This window comes from Eleutherodactylus coqui, chromosome 8, assembly GCF_035609145.1.
Source record: "Eleutherodactylus coqui strain aEleCoq1 chromosome 8, aEleCoq1.hap1, whole genome shotgun sequence".
In the NCBI taxonomy this organism is placed as follows: domain Eukaryota; kingdom Metazoa; phylum Chordata; class Amphibia; order Anura; family Eleutherodactylidae; genus Eleutherodactylus; species Eleutherodactylus coqui.
In genome coordinates this window covers 53,858,897-53,876,112 of record NC_089844.1, presented here as the reverse complement: position 1 = coordinate 53,876,112, position 17,216 = coordinate 53,858,897, and the positions used below count along the sequence as shown (strand labels likewise).

The 17,216-nt window shown below is 42.9% G+C and overlaps 1 protein-coding gene across 1 annotated transcript in view; it reads right to left on the bottom strand.

The window, feature by feature from the left end:
- Positions 1-17,216, bottom strand: part of ERBB4 (erb-b2 receptor tyrosine kinase 4) — a 1,004,693-nt gene that overhangs the window by 52,998 nt on the left and 934,479 nt on the right. The window contains exons 21-23 of the mRNA XM_066575628.1: positions 14,313-14,468; positions 11,420-11,495; positions 9,748-9,894 (exon numbers count right to left, since the gene is read on the bottom strand). Coding sequence (XP_066431725.1) covers positions 9,748-9,894; positions 11,420-11,495; positions 14,313-14,468 — 379 coding nt within the window. The remainder of the gene's footprint in view (positions 1-9,747; positions 9,895-11,419; positions 11,496-14,312; positions 14,469-17,216) is intronic.

Genomic DNA, 17,216 nt, shown 5'->3' with positions numbered 1-17,216 from the left:
GTAACCCATGCCAAGGCCAGAAGTTTGGTCAAACTCTTATTTTGACAGTCAACAAAGCATAATACAATCTTCTCACTGTTATCATACGTCACGGTACACAAGGACATCCCTGGCCGTCTGGCTACTACATAAACAGTTTTTCACCTGTCTACCATATAGGCCTATTGCCTCCAACACATATCACAATGTCCATATCACATACCCATCCAGGGTGCCAACCTAATGGCTGTCTACCCCGTTAGGTACATGGCTTTCTCAGCCAGCATCAGCTCACCAGGTCCTCTCTCTCTGGTGCCTTACCCATCGAACTCGAAGAGACCCGTCCCGGGGAGTAGTTTTATCTCCTCCAGACACACCCACATGGGTGTTTTCTCATCAAAAGCCTGCTTTCCAGCGCCCTCCTGGCCATTTTGTGGTACTGCCTTACCACAGTAGGTAGAGTGATGGAAAAATCCAAGTTGAGAATTCTTGCTCAAATATGTTGAGCACTAAATAGTTTTTGCTTAAAATCTTACTGACGCTACAGAGGACAAATATAGCAGAGAGCAAATTTGTGCCTAGATAACAGAAATACCTTTATTTTGAATGAGGGAGAGTCAAATATTATCCGCACTCCAGTTATATTAAAAGTTCAGTTGGCCACACTGTCTTATCAACGCTTTCTGTTGTAGGTTACCGTCTCCCCGGTCACTGTTGTGCAGGTTTGAAAGTGTTACATCAGTTAATTTGTGACTGCAGTGCAAGAAAAATATCTGCCCCACTTGTGATTTGCGCGAAAGAGCAGTGTGCACTATTTGTTTTGTGGTCTAATAGGGTTCTAGTGATGATATTTATCAACGACTTTATGCACAGTATAGAGAACGTGTTTTGTTGTAAAAAAGTGTGTATCCCACATGTTATCTGGATATTGGCACAAAGTCCACCTTCCACTCTCCAAACTCAGCATAGCCAACCCTCAGTTTAACCCTGTATTAGCACTACTCTTACTAAGTACAGAAAGTCTTTCTGTGTTACATGGCACATGGAGAGCCCTGCCCATCCACGTCCCTGTTCCTTCGGCCACAGACCCAGTATGTTTACTCCACGTTGTTCCATTGCGTCACTTTCCACATCCTCTTGCTATAACTCCTATCAGTACTTGTGCTGCCTTTACATCCAGTGCTAGATCCACCCACAGAACCCAAAGCGCCAACAGAGGCAGGGTACCTTCATCCCTCCTCCCTTGGTGACACTATCATAATGCTGCAGATGATGTGCCATTTCCATCTCAGCCCGGAAGCTGAGTACTCCGAATGAAAGGAAATGTCAGAGGAAGTTACAATCTCACTCATTGGAACAGTCACGTAACATGAAGTTGTAACACAGGATCTGGCCAATTCACAAAATGTGAGTACATTACAAACCAGACAACACGAGGGATTGGGGAGAATAGGATTAAAGGGAACCGGTCATCAGCTATAAGCATCATAAATTAAATTATGGTGTTGATAGATTAGATAACGTAGAGTTCAGAGAGCTGTGTCTCATACGCACCCGTGGTGTCCATTGGTGAAGTCAACGTGTGCATAGTAGCTTGATTCTTCTCAGAAGGCTGTATGCATGCGCTTCCTATTCCTCTCAATGGAAGTGCTCACGCACAGCCTTCTGAAAAGAGTCAAGCTGGCTATGCGTTTACCAACTTCACCGCGATTTCCGCAGGAACGGCAGACCGGATGAACATGAGACACAGCGCCCCGAACTCCCCATCCTCTTAACTATAAGCACCATAACTTGGTTTATCATGCTTATAGCAGATGACGGGTTCTCTTTAAGTTGATTATTCTCGGACAACCCCTTTCAACTTGAGTCATAATGATCGAGAAAATCTAATATTTTTATATTTTGCGGCTGCCGGATTATTATAATTTCTTTGTAATAACTGTAGATTATATAAATGCTTACATACAGTACAGTACAACACTAATTCTATTTTCATTGCATTGGTGTATTCTAGCTTTCAACAAATTTACATAAAAATGTAGGTTTCCTGTAATTTAGTAGTAATCTTTATTTCTCTTCATTGAAACGATAGAACACAATGAGAGGTCGGGAAATTTTTCTATTGACTTCAACTGTTTGCTGTGGCGACAAATAAATCTGCAGCTCCCCGGGATATGCTTGAGTCAGCAGGGGGCATTACAAGACTTTGCATGCTTGTCATGAACATACAACGGACCTAAAAATCTCCGATTAATAACAGGCTCATTCGTCGTCACAGGTTTCTGTACTGTTGTGCAGTGGCCTTTCAGGATAAACCAAATAGGGAAAAGGGACCTCTCGAAGGTAGTAGGCGTTAATCGCACTTAAATGAAGCCAGAAGCTCGGGGGAGATTTTGCTTATAATAAGATTGAATGGATTGGAGAGAACGACTTCAAGAGGCAAGTGGCTAGCTGCTCTCTAATTACATTGTAGGAGGCATAAGTATTATCTCCAAAATATATGTTTTGGTTGAAATGCAGTAATTCCGTACAGTGCTGAAAGCAAAAGCAGAAATGTGTGGCCTGATCAACCTAATAAATCATTATGTTACATGCACCATACTGGAAGCACTAAACCGTGTACCAAGTGGGGACCAGCATCCGTTCACATAATGCATTATCTGTGGTTTTACGTAGGACTGCAGGTAAATCTACGCTAGTAGGGCGGCATCACATGAGCATTTGCGCAAATACATTAGTACATGAACCAGGTTTGACATGGACCATAATCAGCGTGTTCGCACGAGTCTGCGCATATTACTGATTTTTATGTGCACGCAAGGCCAGTTCACACGCACGCATGACACGCGCTGTCCATGGAATTTAATAGCTTTTTAAGCCTAATAAGGGCCAGCTGTCCTCTTTTTACTACATTTTGTGCATTTTCACACCCTTCCCCTCGCAAATTTGGGCACCTGCCTTAAACTTTTATCTCAGCTTTGGTGCGAAAAACCAGGAAAGTAGAGAAGGACTTATTTTTTGGCGTGCGCATGGAAACGAACCCATTGAAATCAATGGGTTCTATTCTCTTTGCTTAGCGTGCACAGATTTTGCATGCGCAAATACCTGCACAAGCAAAGTCATGTGACAGAGCCCTTATCTTGCTGTAATGTAAAGCAAAAAATGGTCAGAAAAAGTTAAAGGAAAAAAATCACTGCCATGTTTATATTACTAGTAGTTTGAAGCCGGTTTCGATATAGTAGGAATAACGGAATCATGGCTTCATAATAAGTGCGATTGGGCAGTGAATTTACAGGGTTACAATCTCTTCAGAAGAGACCGTGGGAACCAGAAAGGGGGAGGGGTATGTCTGTATGTTAAATCGTACTTAATGCAGAGGCTATGAGATGATATAGGTGTAGGAGATGAACACGTGGAATCTCTGTGGGTAGAAATACAGGGAGGGAAAAATAAAAAAAATACTCATAGGGGTTTTCTATAGGCCACCAAGAATAACAGAAGAAACTGAAAACTTATCAATAAGGCAAATAGAAAAGGTGTCAAACTGCAATGAAGTAATTATTATGGGAGATTTTAATTATCCAGATATAATATGGGAAAACAAAACCTGTAAATCTCACAAGGGTGATAAGTTCTTGAGAACAATTAAAGATAACAAACTTGTGGGTGAGCCAACTAGAGGGAGCACCATTCCGGACAGACTGGACAGAATCACGGGGGTGCAGGTTGAGGGACACTTGGGGAATAGTAGCCACAATATAATTAATTTCCAGCTGACATTAAAAAGGAAGCGTTATCAGGGACCAACAAAAAAACTAAACTTTAGTAAAGAAAAATTTGATCAGCTCAGAATTACTCTTGGCAATAGTAATTGGGACAACATCCTCAAAAATAATGGTACGGGAGACAAATGGGAAATATTTGAAAACATTCTAATTACCTCATGTGAGCAGTTCATACCCTTTAAAAATAAAAGAACTACAAGTACAAGGAAATCAATGTGGCTCGACAAGACTGTAAGGGGGGCAATAAACAAAAAAAGTGTTTAAATTATTAAAACAAGAAGGCAGCGAAGAAGCGCTAAAAATATACAGGGAAAAAACAAATTATGTAAGGAAAAGATCAAAACTGCCAAGGAGGCAGAAAGACTGATCGCCAAAGAGGGCAAAAATAACCCTAAACTATTTTTCAATTATATAAATAGTAAAAGGATTTGCACTGAGAGCACTGGCCCTTTAACAAATTATGCAGGAGAAACCATAGAAGATGATGGGGGGAAGGCGAATCTATTAAATAGTTTTTTCTCAAGTGTATTCACTAGAGATGAGCGAGCACCAAAATGCTCGGGTGCTCGATACTCGAGTCGAACTTTCAGTGATGCTCGTGAGTTCGTTTCGAGTAACGAACCCCATTGAAGTCAATGGGCGACTCGAGCATTTTTGTATATCACCGATGCTCGCTAAGGTTTTCATTTGTGAAAACCTGGGAAATTCAAGAAAGTGATGGGAACGACACAGAAACGGATAGGGCAGGCGAGGGGCTACATGTTGGGCTGCATCTCTAGTTCCCAGGTCCCACTATTAAGCCACAATAGTGGCAAGAGTGAGACCCCCCCCCACACACACACACACACACTGTCAGCATAAAGATCGTTCTCCTCTGCCACAGCTGTAACAGCTGTGGCAGAGAAGAACGATGTTATCCCATTGAATTCAATGGAGCCGGCAATACAGCTGGCTCCATTGAAAGCAATGGGCTGCCGGCGATCGCGGGATGAATTGTCGGGAAGGGGTTTAATATATAAGCCCTTCCCTGCAATTCATCCAGAAATGTGTAAAAATAAAAAATATATATATACTCACCTGGTCCCGGCAGACGGAGTTCAGCGCGGCCAGCGGCAGTCCTCCTGAACTGCTCTGAACAGCTGTGAGTAGTATTCAGCAGCCGGGGATTTAAAATCCCCGCCTGCTGAATGAGCTGCCTCTAATTGATCACAGCCTAACCAATCAGAGGCAGATTTCACTCACACACCCATTCATGAATTTATGAATGGGTAAGTAACTGCTGCCTCTCATCTGATTGGTCCCGCTGAGCCAATCAGAGGCAGCAGTCACACACCCATTCATAAATTCATGAATGGGTGTGTGAGTGGAATCTGCCTCTGATTGGTCAGGCTGTGACCAATTAGAGGCAGCTCATTCAGCAGGCGGGGATTTTAAATCCCCGGCTGCTGAATACTACTCACAGCTGTTCAGAGCAGTTCAGGAGGACTGCCGCTGGCCGCGCTGAATCCCGTCTGCCGGGACCAGGTGAGTATATATATATTTTTTATTTTTACACATTTCTGGATGAATTGCAGGGAAGGGCTTATATATTTAACCCCTTCCCGACAATTCATCCCGCGATCGCCGGCAGCCCATTGCTTTCAATGGAGTCGGCTGTATTGCCGGCTCCATTGAATTCAATGGGCTAACATCGTTCTGCCGGGACAAGGTGAGTATATATATATATTTTTTTTTTTTTACACATTTCTGGATGAATTGCAGGGAAGGGTTTATATATTTAAGCCCTTCCCGACAATTCATCCCGCGCTCGCCGGCAGGCCATTGCTTTCAATGGAGCCGGCTGTATTGCCGGCTCCATTGAATTCAATGGTCAGTGCTCGTTTAATCGAGACGAGTACCACGTGGTGCTCGTCTCGAGTAACGAGCATCTCGAGCACCCTAATACTCGAACGAGCATCAAGCTCGGACGAGTATGCTCGCTCATCTCTAGTATTCACGAAGAAAAGGGAAATGTCACACGAGATGCAGGGGACTAAAATGAACTCCCAGCTAAATATTACCTGCCTAACACAAGAAGAAGTGCAGAGCCAGTTTAAAAAGATTAAAATCGACACATTGCGGGGCCCAGATGGAATACACCCTAGGGTTCTAAAGAGAACTAAATGACATAATAGACAGACCACTATTTCTTATATTTGGGGGCAGTATTGAGATTGGGGTTGTATCACTGGGTTGGCATATTGCTAATGTGGTTCCAATATACAAAAAGGCATCAAGAAGAGAGCCTGGTAACTACAGGCCAGTAAGTCTCACTTCAATAATTGGAAAATTATTCAAGGGGTTTCTGAGAGATGCCATCCTAGAATACATCAAGGAAAACAACAGTATAACTCCTCATCAGCATAGGTTCATAAGGGGTTGATCATGTCAGACCAATTTCATCAGCTTCTATAATGCAGTAAGTTTTAGGCTGGACCTGGAAGAGTCTATTGATCTCGTATATCGGGATTTTTCTAAAGCATTTGACACCGTGCCGCATAATAGGTTGATATATATAATGAAACCGCTCTGGGCGAAAACGTGTGTATCTGGGTAAAGAACTGGCTTGGAGATAGAAAGCAGAGAGTGGTAATAAATGGTTCATACTCTGATTGGGCCACTGTCACTAGTGGGGTGCCACAGGGTTCAGTATTAGGCCCCATTCTGTTCAATATATTTATCATTGAATTGATAGAGTGACTGCAGAGTAAAATAAAGATATTTGCAGATGATACAAAATTTTACAAATAATTAATACAACGGAGGACAAGGTACGGCTACAAATGGACCTAGATAAGCTGGGGGCTTGGGCAGAAAAATTGCAAATGAAGTTCAATATTGATAAATGTAAGGTTATCCACATGGGCATCAGAAACGGATGTCACCAATATACACTTACTAGCTTACTGCTAGGGAAAAGTGATATGGAAAAAGACCTGGGGGTACTAGTGGACTGTAGATTTCACTGAAGCAATCAATGCCAGTCAGCTGCTGCAAAACTGAATAAAGTCTTGGGGTGCATTAAAAGAAGTATAGGGGCGAAGGACGAGAACATTATCCTCCCACTATATAAGGCACTTGTCAGGCCTCACATGGAGTACTGTGTACAGTTCTGGACACCGGTGCTCAGAAAAGACATTGTAGTGCTCGAGGGGGTTCAAAGAAGGGCAACTAAATAATGAACAGAATGCGAGGACTGAAATACCCAGAGGGGCCATCAAAATTGGGATTATTCACGCTAAGAAAACGACAGTTATGAGGCGACCAAATAACTATGTATAAATACATTAGGAAACAACACAAGGATCTCTCCCATGATCAGTTTATACCCAGGACAGCGACTGTAACAAGAGGGGATCCGCTACGTCTAGAGGAAAGAAGGTTCCATCACCAACACAGAAGGGGTTTCTTTACTATAAGGGCTGTGAGACTCTAGAACTCTCTGCCTGAGGACGTGGTGATGGCAAAATCCATAGAGGAGTTTAAGAGGGGACTTGATGCCTTTCTAGAGCGGAAGGATATTACGGGATATAGACATTAGGTGACCGGTGGTATGTTGATCCGGGTCTTGGAGTCAGGTAGGAACTATCAAAAACGTTGATCCAGAGATTATTCTGACTGCCATTATGGAGTCAGGAAGGTATTTTACCCTCAAATGGGCTAAAGTGGCTTAGGTGGTTAATAAATCCTATGTTTTCACCTTGTGCACCTATAACCCTTGTGATGCATTCCATGATCTTGCTTGCCTTGGCAGCAGCTGCTTTGCATTGGGTGCTACAGTCCTGTAAGTTTGTCGTGGGGAAAAGAAGACCTGTAAATGTAATACTGTGTAAAAAATAGAGCTTAATTTGTTGTAATAACATCCAATTAAGTATGTATTACATGTGTTGCTATTCTGACTCTGTGACTTTTGTGGGCTGCGGCTTGTCCTATATTCAAGAATCAGATTACTAAAGTTGACTAGGAAAAAAGAAGAGGATTATTGCTTCATTCATAATCTAGCCATATAGGTACCCGTGCTCTACTGGCTCTTAGTGAATGCATTATCTGTATTTATATACATTTCATAATATTTCTCTGTGATGTGAATGTAACACACTGACATATTTCATGCCATGATAAAATGCCATGCCTTTCCGCTTATTGCTTAGAGCTGTCAAATATTCAGATGGGAATGTAGGAAGTGAGGTTCGTTAACAAGTCTATATTTCCCACGCAATTTTAAATCAGAGGCTGAGAATTAGTAAAACAGATGCTAGCAAACAAAATTATACATGTATTTGTGAGAGTGAGCATGTGCTTCCTATCAACAACTTGGCTATAGGAAACTGGTGCAAAGTCGAATATCCAGAAATTGAGTTTGCAAAGTTTTAGTTAACAGAAGGCTAAAAAGTCACTAATGCTAAAAATTAATTTACCCAATTTCACCCTGCATCTGCTATGAAGCAAACTTTAAGGCCATGTTTCCATAAAACTCATTCGCGGAAAATTTTCCACAGCGGAAAATCCGCAGCAAATCTCCTGAAATTCTGCAGAGGCGAAATCGGCGCCAGATTTTGAATTTTAGTGAGGAAATGCTATGGATTTGCCATGCAAATTTGCTGTAAAAAATTGAACTGCTTTGCATATTTTACTGATCAGGTTATTTGGCACCATATGGATGAGGTTTGTTAACCCTTTCCAATCCAATTTGTATCCTGGTTTTCCTAGGGGGCTTACTCTTTTTCTGCCATTGTACAACAGCGCTATCTGCTGGCTAAAGCCAGTACTGCATGAGGTGACGCATTGGATAGGCTAGAACAGCAGAGCGTCTGGCAATATACAGTAAGAGCATCCCGACAGACATCTTCCAACATTGGAGCTGTACAGCCTTAAATCATAATGTCTTCAGAGGTCAGACAGTGGATTGGAAAGGGTTAACATTTTATCCAGCTTGTAATGTAAATTCTGCAGCATTTATGTCATGTGGGGATATGCCCTAAATGATTTTATGTTCTTAGTATCGGCTACATTTTCTGGAAAAACTAATTAAAAAAAAGCCCTTCAGAAATTCACTCATCAATCCCCAAGGCAGTGTTGTGCCTACTGTAGGAGGTAAGCATATGTCAGCTATAAGGCCCATGGTGGGAGAAAGCTCAGCACTGATCTGCCTGCCATGCTGCCTTACTGGTTACCTCCAGCCACTGGTAGGGAAGCTCTCTGCATACAGATTTTTATATCATCCATCCAGGCAGGGGCGTAACTGTAGGGGGTGCAGGGGATACAGTTGAACCCGGGCCCAGGAGCCTTAGGGGCCCATAAGACCTCTCTTCTCCATATTGGGCGCTCAGTACTATGAATAAAGCATTATAGTTGGGGCCCTGTTACATATTTTGCACCGGGGCCCAGAAGCTTCAAGTTATGCCTCTGAATCCAGGCCATTGAATTAGTTTCAAATATAGTTAGCTTCTTCTACTGGTGGCTACATGCAGCAAGAATGAGCTAATTATCAAGTCAGAAACACAGAAACACACATTCTAAAAGTTAGGCAGTGCAAATTAAGGCAGCCTTAAAATGTATCAGTTCTTTACAGTGATTGGACTGCAGATCTGTTGAATTTGAAGACTGTCTCTCAATTTATACCCGTTGAGTTTACACCAAAATTTTGGCCATGCCCTATTTTTACATTGCCAAGCCATTTTTTGTACGAGCTGGAAAAAGTGTTAAAAAAATGACTAGAAACACACAGTAAATATGGCGCAAAGCATGTAAGACAGTTCCCTGCTGCAAAAATAATGTTGCATTTTGAATAGTGCCACATTGTGTGTTTGGCTGAGTTCTCAGTAGTCAGCGCAGCACTTTCTATGATTTTTGTCTGTGCCCCAACAACAAGTCTTGTTTTGAGATTTGTACATTACAACTGCACTAATACATATAAAATCACCTGGAAACGCTCATTACTTACATTTCACCATGACCATATAAACGTCAATGGTGCACACAGGTGGCTGAGGAAGTCTTTCTCCTTTCTCCAGGAGATCAGGGATTTCCCGTGTTGGAATTCCATCGTAAGGCTTTCCACCAAACGTCATCAGCTCCCATATGGTTACACCTATAAGACATAGATTTGAGTCCATTAACCCCACTCGATGAATATGCTTTTTATTAACGTTGCATTGCGTATATAAAAAAGCTTGAGGTTCATGAGGTTTTTCCACTTGAGGTACATCTCAATCGACCAGTTGTCAGTGGGATGACTAAGAATTCGGATACTGCTAAGATCCCAGTGAGGACAAAATAGTTATCCAACATATAAATTATGCCTCCAGGCTTCTGAGTAGAAATGAGTGAAAGTTCGGTCAGCCGATTCGCTAAATATTAGAAAAAGTTTAGTTCACCAAAGTGTGCTGGTGGAGATTGTGGCGGTTCAGCAGTTAGCACTGTTGCCTTGCATTCTAGGGTCAAAGGTTCAAAACTGACAATATCTCCTTGTGTTTGTCTCTTCCTTATAAGAATCATCTTTATTTATACAGTACATACATTTACTGAGGAAGAGGAAGAAGGAGATATAAGAAGCACAGTGGTTAATATCTGTGCCTTATTGAGATGAGCGAGCATACTCGCTAAGGACAATTGCTCGATCGAGCATTGTCCTTAGCGAGTACCTGCCAACTCGGAAGAAAAGATTCGGCTGCCGGCGGCGGGCGGGGAGAGCGGGGAGGAACAGAGGGGAGATCTCTCTCTCCCTCTCCCCCCCCCCCCCCCCGCTGCCCCCTGCTCACTGCCGCAACTCACCTCTCACCCACACTGGCAGCCGAACCTTTTTTTCCGAGCGGGCAGGTACTCGCTAAGGACAATGCTCGATCGAGAAATTGTCCTTAGCAAGTATGGTCGCTCCTCTCTAGTGCCTTACATTGCTGAGGTGCTAGGTTCAAATCTGACCAAGGGCAGCATTTAGTTTGTATGTTCTCCCTGTGTTTTGTGGGGGGTTCCTCCCACACTCCAAAAACATACTAATAGAGAAGATTGTGGGGACAAAAAAAAGGAATGTAATAGACATGTACTATATAAATTAGAGTTATTATCAAACAAGGGGAGAACATCCATGCAGAGGTTGTCAGATTTGAACCTAGAACCCCAGCACTGCAAGGCAACAGTGCTAACTGCTCAGCTACAGGAGAAAAAACATCACTACTGAGTTTGGCCAGGAGGAACCACCTGAGGTTTGGGTGCACCCTGAACCCATCTTTTAGGAAAGTTTGAGCCAAAACAGAGTTTCACTGGTTCGGCTCAACACTACTTATGAGTCTCAACCACACAATACAGTAAAAAATGTACAAAGATAAAGAGTAAAGCTACAGACAAGTGAGAGGATGAGCAACTACAAAGAATAATATGACCAAACTCAGTCATTAAAGGGGTAGTATCACATTAAAAAAAACATGGATGTTTTATTACAAGAACATTCAAAATAATGAGCCTGGGCTGCAGTACCACACATGACCCATGAATGGGAGTGGTGCTGATTGTAGAATAAAGCGGCCATTTTTTTCTAATCTGATGCAACCCTTTTAAATTTCAGTTTAACTCTCTGCTGTACATGATGAATACTCCATAAACTAAATTACAATACTTGCCATAACTCCAGACATCGCTTTGATGGGTAAACTTCCTGTAATGAATGCATTCCAGGGCCATCCACTTAACCGGCATCTGTATAGAGAACATTATAATGTTACATCTCTGCAAAAATTAAACTTCCTATGTATTAATCGGTTATCAATAATATTTTTGATCATTATTAGTATTGGGCAAACCAAACCAGCAGAACCCCATTTCGGGTTGAACTATGCTAAGAGTTTGGTTTGGCACAACCGTAAACTGAGCTTTTAGCAAAGTTCTACCTGAAACAGGGTTCTACTGGTTCAGTTCGCTCAACACCTAGTCCTGAATACTGGTGTATATGGCTCTTAAACAGTGTTGTACATCGCTTTTAGGGGTTTTGGTGAACTTCTAGTTCAGTTTGAACTAATTCGAGCTGAACCAAACTTTTTTTTTTGGTGAACTGGCCAAACTGAACTTTTCAAAGCTTGCTACTCACTAGACGTACATAAATTGGAGTTGTACACCATGTTAAATAAGTTCTTTCAGCTAATAAATAGAGGACACACAATGGTTGAACAAACAAATCCTATTTTCTTCCATTTTAAAGTGGTTCATCAAAAGTTTATTACTAGAGATGAGCGAGCATACTCGTCCGAGCTTGATACTCGTTCGAGTATTAGGGTGTTCGAGATGCTCGTTACTCGTAACGAGTACCACGCGGTGTTCGGGTTACTTTCATTTTCTTCCCTGACAAATTTGCGCGCTTTTCTGGCCAGTAGAAAGACAGGGAAGGCATTACAACTTCCCCCTGCAACGTTCAAGCCCTATACCACCCCCCTGCAGTGAGTGGCTGGCGAGATTAGGTGTCACCCGAGTATATAAATCGGCCCCTCCTGCGGCTCGCCACAGATGCATTCTGACATTAGTTCAGGGAAAGTGGTATCTTGGTGGAGCTGCTATAGGGAGAGTGTTAGGAGTATTTTAGGTTTCAAGAACCCTAACGGTCCTTCTTAAGGCCATAGAAATCGCAGATCGCACCTATGTGTGATCTGCAATTTCTGTTCTCTTCTCTATATGCGCTCAATGGGGCCGGCGGCAGCAGCGCCGACCCCATTGAGAACATATAGAAGACAAATCATTCTTCTCTGCCACAGCTGTAACAGCTGTGGCAGAGAAGAACGATGTTTGCCCATTGAATTCAATGGAGCCAGCAATACAGCAGGTTCCACTGAAAGCAATGGGCTGCCGGCGATCGCGGGATGAATTGTCGGGAAGGGCTTAAATATATAAGCCCTTCCCTGCAATTCATCCAGAAATGTGTTACAATAAAAATATATGCCGTCATATAAGGCGACGGGGCGTATAAGACGACCCCCCAACTGTCACCTTATACGCCGGCAATACAGTGGAGCAAAGAATAAAAATCATTACTCACTTCTTCTGACGTTCTGCGGCGCTGCTGCAGGCTGTCGCTCCCTCCTGGTTCCTGGCAGAGCATTGCTTTCTCTACGAAGGGCTTTAAATCCCCGCCTCCAGAAACACACGTGCCTTCAGCCAATCACAGCCAATGACAATGATGTCATTGAATGGCTGTGATTGGCTGTGTTTCTGGAGGCGGGGATTTCAAGCCCTGCGTCCAGAAACCAATGCTCTGCCGGAAACCAGGAGGGAGCGACAGCCTGCAGGAGCGGCGCAGAACGTCAGAAGAAGTGAGTAATGATTTTTATTCTTTGCTCCACTGTATTGCCGGCGTATAAGGTGACAGTTGGGGGGTCGTCTTATACGCCCTGTCGCCTTATACGCCGGTATATATTTTTATTGTAACACATTTCTGGATGAATTGCAGGGAAGGGCTTATATATTTAACCCCTTCCCGACAATTCATCCTGCGATCGCCGGCAGCCCATTGCTTTCAGTGGAACCTGCTGTATTGCTGGCTCCATTGAATTCAATGGGCTAACATCGTTCTTCTCTGCCACAGCTGTTACAGCTATGGCAGAGGAGAACGATCTTTACGCTGACAGTGCGGGGGGGGGGGGCACTCTTGCCGCTATAGTGGCTTAATAGTGGGACCTGTGAACTTGAGATGCAGCCCAACATGTAGCCCCTCGCCTGCCCTATCCGTTGCTGTGTCGTTCCCATCACTTTCTTGAATTGCCCAGATTTTCACAAACGAAAACCTTAGCGAGCATCGGCGATATACAAAAATGCTCGGGTCGCCCATTGAGTTCAATGGGGTTCGTTACTCGAAACGAACCCTCGAGCATTGCGAAAATTTTGGTGCTCGCTCATCTCTATTTATTACAGGTTCAACTAATAATGAGCCAGTCTTAACAGCCACATATGAGCCGTGGTAGTCCATATGCAATGTGCAGTAACATATATAGTAACTTAAAAGTCTTTAGCATCACTTTGTGCTTTGTCTCCGCTTGCACTGCAGTTGACTCGTAGTAACATATGGTTTACTGTGGAATTTCAATGTTTGTTTAAGGGTCTGCATGGTGCACTACATGTATCAGAAGGTCTGCCACTGTGTATCTACTCTGTGTGGGAGTATACACCAAGCAGCTACCCCCCTCTATATTAAGAGGCTGTGTGAGTGGCTGTCTCATCGGTGTCCCTCAGAGGTGCAATTAGCTCCCTCATTTGGTAGTAATGGCCATTTTCTGTGATTGTTTTAATGCTTTTATATTTACCCTTCTGTGATGTATTGCTTGAGGGTCTGTATTCTATTCCTCATTCCACAAAGTTTCATATAGTTAAACTCTTATACAACAATCAATCAGACCGTTGTATATATCGCCCAATGGCTAATATCTATTTTCTATGTTTCTGTGTCAATGTTACAACTAAATTATAAGTGTAATGGCTTCAACTGCCCACTGTGACATCTACTGACAAAGTCAGACTTTAAAAACTGCTTACCTTGCCACCATCTGCATTGTATTCCTTTTCATCGCCTTCCAGTAGACGAGCAAGTCCAAAGTCTGTGATCTTCACATGGTTAGGAGACTTCACCAATACATTCCTGGCTGCTAGATCTCTGTGAACCAAGCGGCGTTCCTCCAGGTACATCATGCCCTGTCGTACAACAGAATGCATAGGCATTATTCAGTCAGTGTCTGGCTGTAAGCTATCCTATACAGAAGGCATGGCAAGATACTTTGTAATGTTATATGCCCATAGAGCACTGCTGCTAAACCAGCGGAGAACAATCCTTGTTAATGGAAATCTTTTATTCAGAGCATATCCCAGGTTTAATGTAGCAAGTATCCCGAAAATGCTAGCTCATTATACCGGGTCCATTTATATAAAATATTATGGTCATTTACTGAGTATTGTATAATGAAAATGCATACGGTAAGTGCATCAATGGTGATTGTACATTTATTATATCACTGTGTTTATGAGCATTTATTTGCACACCATTTTTTGCAACATTAGAGATAAAAATGTATTTTGTTGATGAAGCTATATATTAGACAACAAATGAATATAACAGCATGTAAATATCTATAATTTGGTTGTCCTTAAATGCAAAAAGTATCATATTGTAAGCAAAGGCATAACCTGAAGCACCCGGGCCCCAATAAATAACTGGGCTCCAAACTAACATGTCATTTAGGCCTTAGTCAGACGGGCGTTTTTTCGCGCGATTTGCGGATTGCATGACGGATGCGCATCCGCAAATCGCGTGACCGGTGCCCGAAAATCGCCCGAAAATCTGCTCCTAGCCACGTTTCATTAGAAACGGGCCGGAGCTGTCCAGTGCATTGTATTCAATGGAGCCGGCAATACAGCCGGCTCCATTGAAAGCAATGCGCTGCGGGCGAGTGTGTGATGAATTGTCGGGAAGGGCTTAAATATATAAGCCCTTCCCTGCAATTCATCCAGAAATTCATGAATGGGTGTGAGTCAGACCTGCCTCTGATTGGCTCAGCGCTGAGCCAATCAGGGGGCAGGTCTGACTCACACCCCCTTCACACCCACTGCAGGCCGGCCTCGGGGAACTCCGGCTGCCGGCAGCAGGTGAGTATATATATTTTTTTTATTTTAACACTTTTCTGGATGAATTGCAGGGAAGGGATTATATATTTAAGCCCTTCCCGACAATTCATCCCGCGCACGCCGGCAGCCCATTGCTTTCAATGGAGCCGGCTGTATTGCCGGCTCCATTGAATTCAATGGGCAAACATCGTTCTTCTCTGCCACAGCTGTTACAGAATGATTTGTCTTCTATATGTTCTCAATGGGGTCGGCGCTGCTGCCGCCGGCCCCATTGAGCGCATATAGAGAAGAGAACAGGAATCACAGATCGCAGATAGGTGCGATCTGCGATTTCTGTTCTATAATTTATCGGACGAGCGCATAAAAAGCGCTCATGTGTCCGATACCATTGCAAAGCAATGGTTTTAAAAAAATCGCCGGACGCATGCGCATGCGCAAATCGCGCAAAAAAAGCCCGTCTGACTAAGGGCGCCTACCCACTGGCATTGCCGATTTTCGTGCGTGAAAAACGCAGCGTTTTTCGTGAAAAAAAACCCCAAATGGACAAGAACACATTCTATGCTAATTGCTCTTCAGAAAAAACGCAAAACGCAATTTAGCATCGCAGGAAAAAAAATCGCCAGTGGGTAGGCACCCTTAGGCCTTATAGTGTTTTTTTCTTCACTTTCTTCTACAGTACGTGGCAGAGAACCCTTCTGGCTCCAGAGCCTGGGTTCAGCCACAAGCTCTACAAGCCCTGTAGTTTGCCTGATAGCAGCTTGTTGGGGTGTTCCCTGTCATTTTGGTGCTAGGCACTGACAGAAGCACTTCTTTCAAGGTGTTCAAGTTAATTGATTGGCTAAGGAGTAGATCAGCCCAATTAGCTAATCACCATTTGTCTTTGCACATTTTTTCTAGCCCCTCCCCTCAGAAGGTGCCAGTTATTCTCTAGTCTGGCTTGAGCATGCATGCTGGTCAGATCTCTGTCTGTGTCCTGTCTGACTCCCATCTAAACCTAGTCAGATGTCATCTCTGATTCATGAGTCCTGTCTGAACCCATTCAAATTTATGTCTGTCTCCGGATTTCTGCTGTGTCCTGTCTGAATGTGTTTCCGGTCTTGACAGTGGTACCTGATTCGGGCCCAGCACCTCTGTCAAGGAAAAGCTATCTGTTGTTTTACTTATATGTTGCAGTGTTGTAACATCATATTCCTTGGATTTTGTGGTATTATATTATGTCTTCTTTGCCACTGTTTCCTGTTATCATCTAGGGAGAGTCAGGGTTGCCCCAGGTTCCTGACACTGGGTCGTCCTTGTCAGGGTGATCACTTTGCTTATAGGTAGGGTTTTCTATATCTGAAATGTCATAGTCAGTTTACATTGACTCCCTGTAGTTATGTTTCCTTATATTCCATTTTGTGTTATATTTGTACTTGCACTAAATAAAGTGTATATATGTTCTTGTCTAGCTGTGTTTGTATTAGTCAGTATATTGGTTCTTTTTGGATACTTATATTTATGCCCATATAAGCCACAGAGGATAAGCTATGCATGGACATAACAATGCACTACTATACATATTAAATAAAATATATTATTGATGCCTGTGTGATGCTTTGGTTTCTAACATCTTTTAGATGGTGTGTCTACACATTAAAAAACAGCACAGAAATACTATCATCATAATTAGTTGTATTGACAAACACATCTCTGCAGCCTGTGTATATGCCAGCAGAAATACCATATATTGTAATACCAAAGTACTACAGTATATGGTTTAAGCAATCAAATGATCAAACGTTTAAGTCCCCTAAGGGGGCTACAAAAAAAAAAGGAAAAACA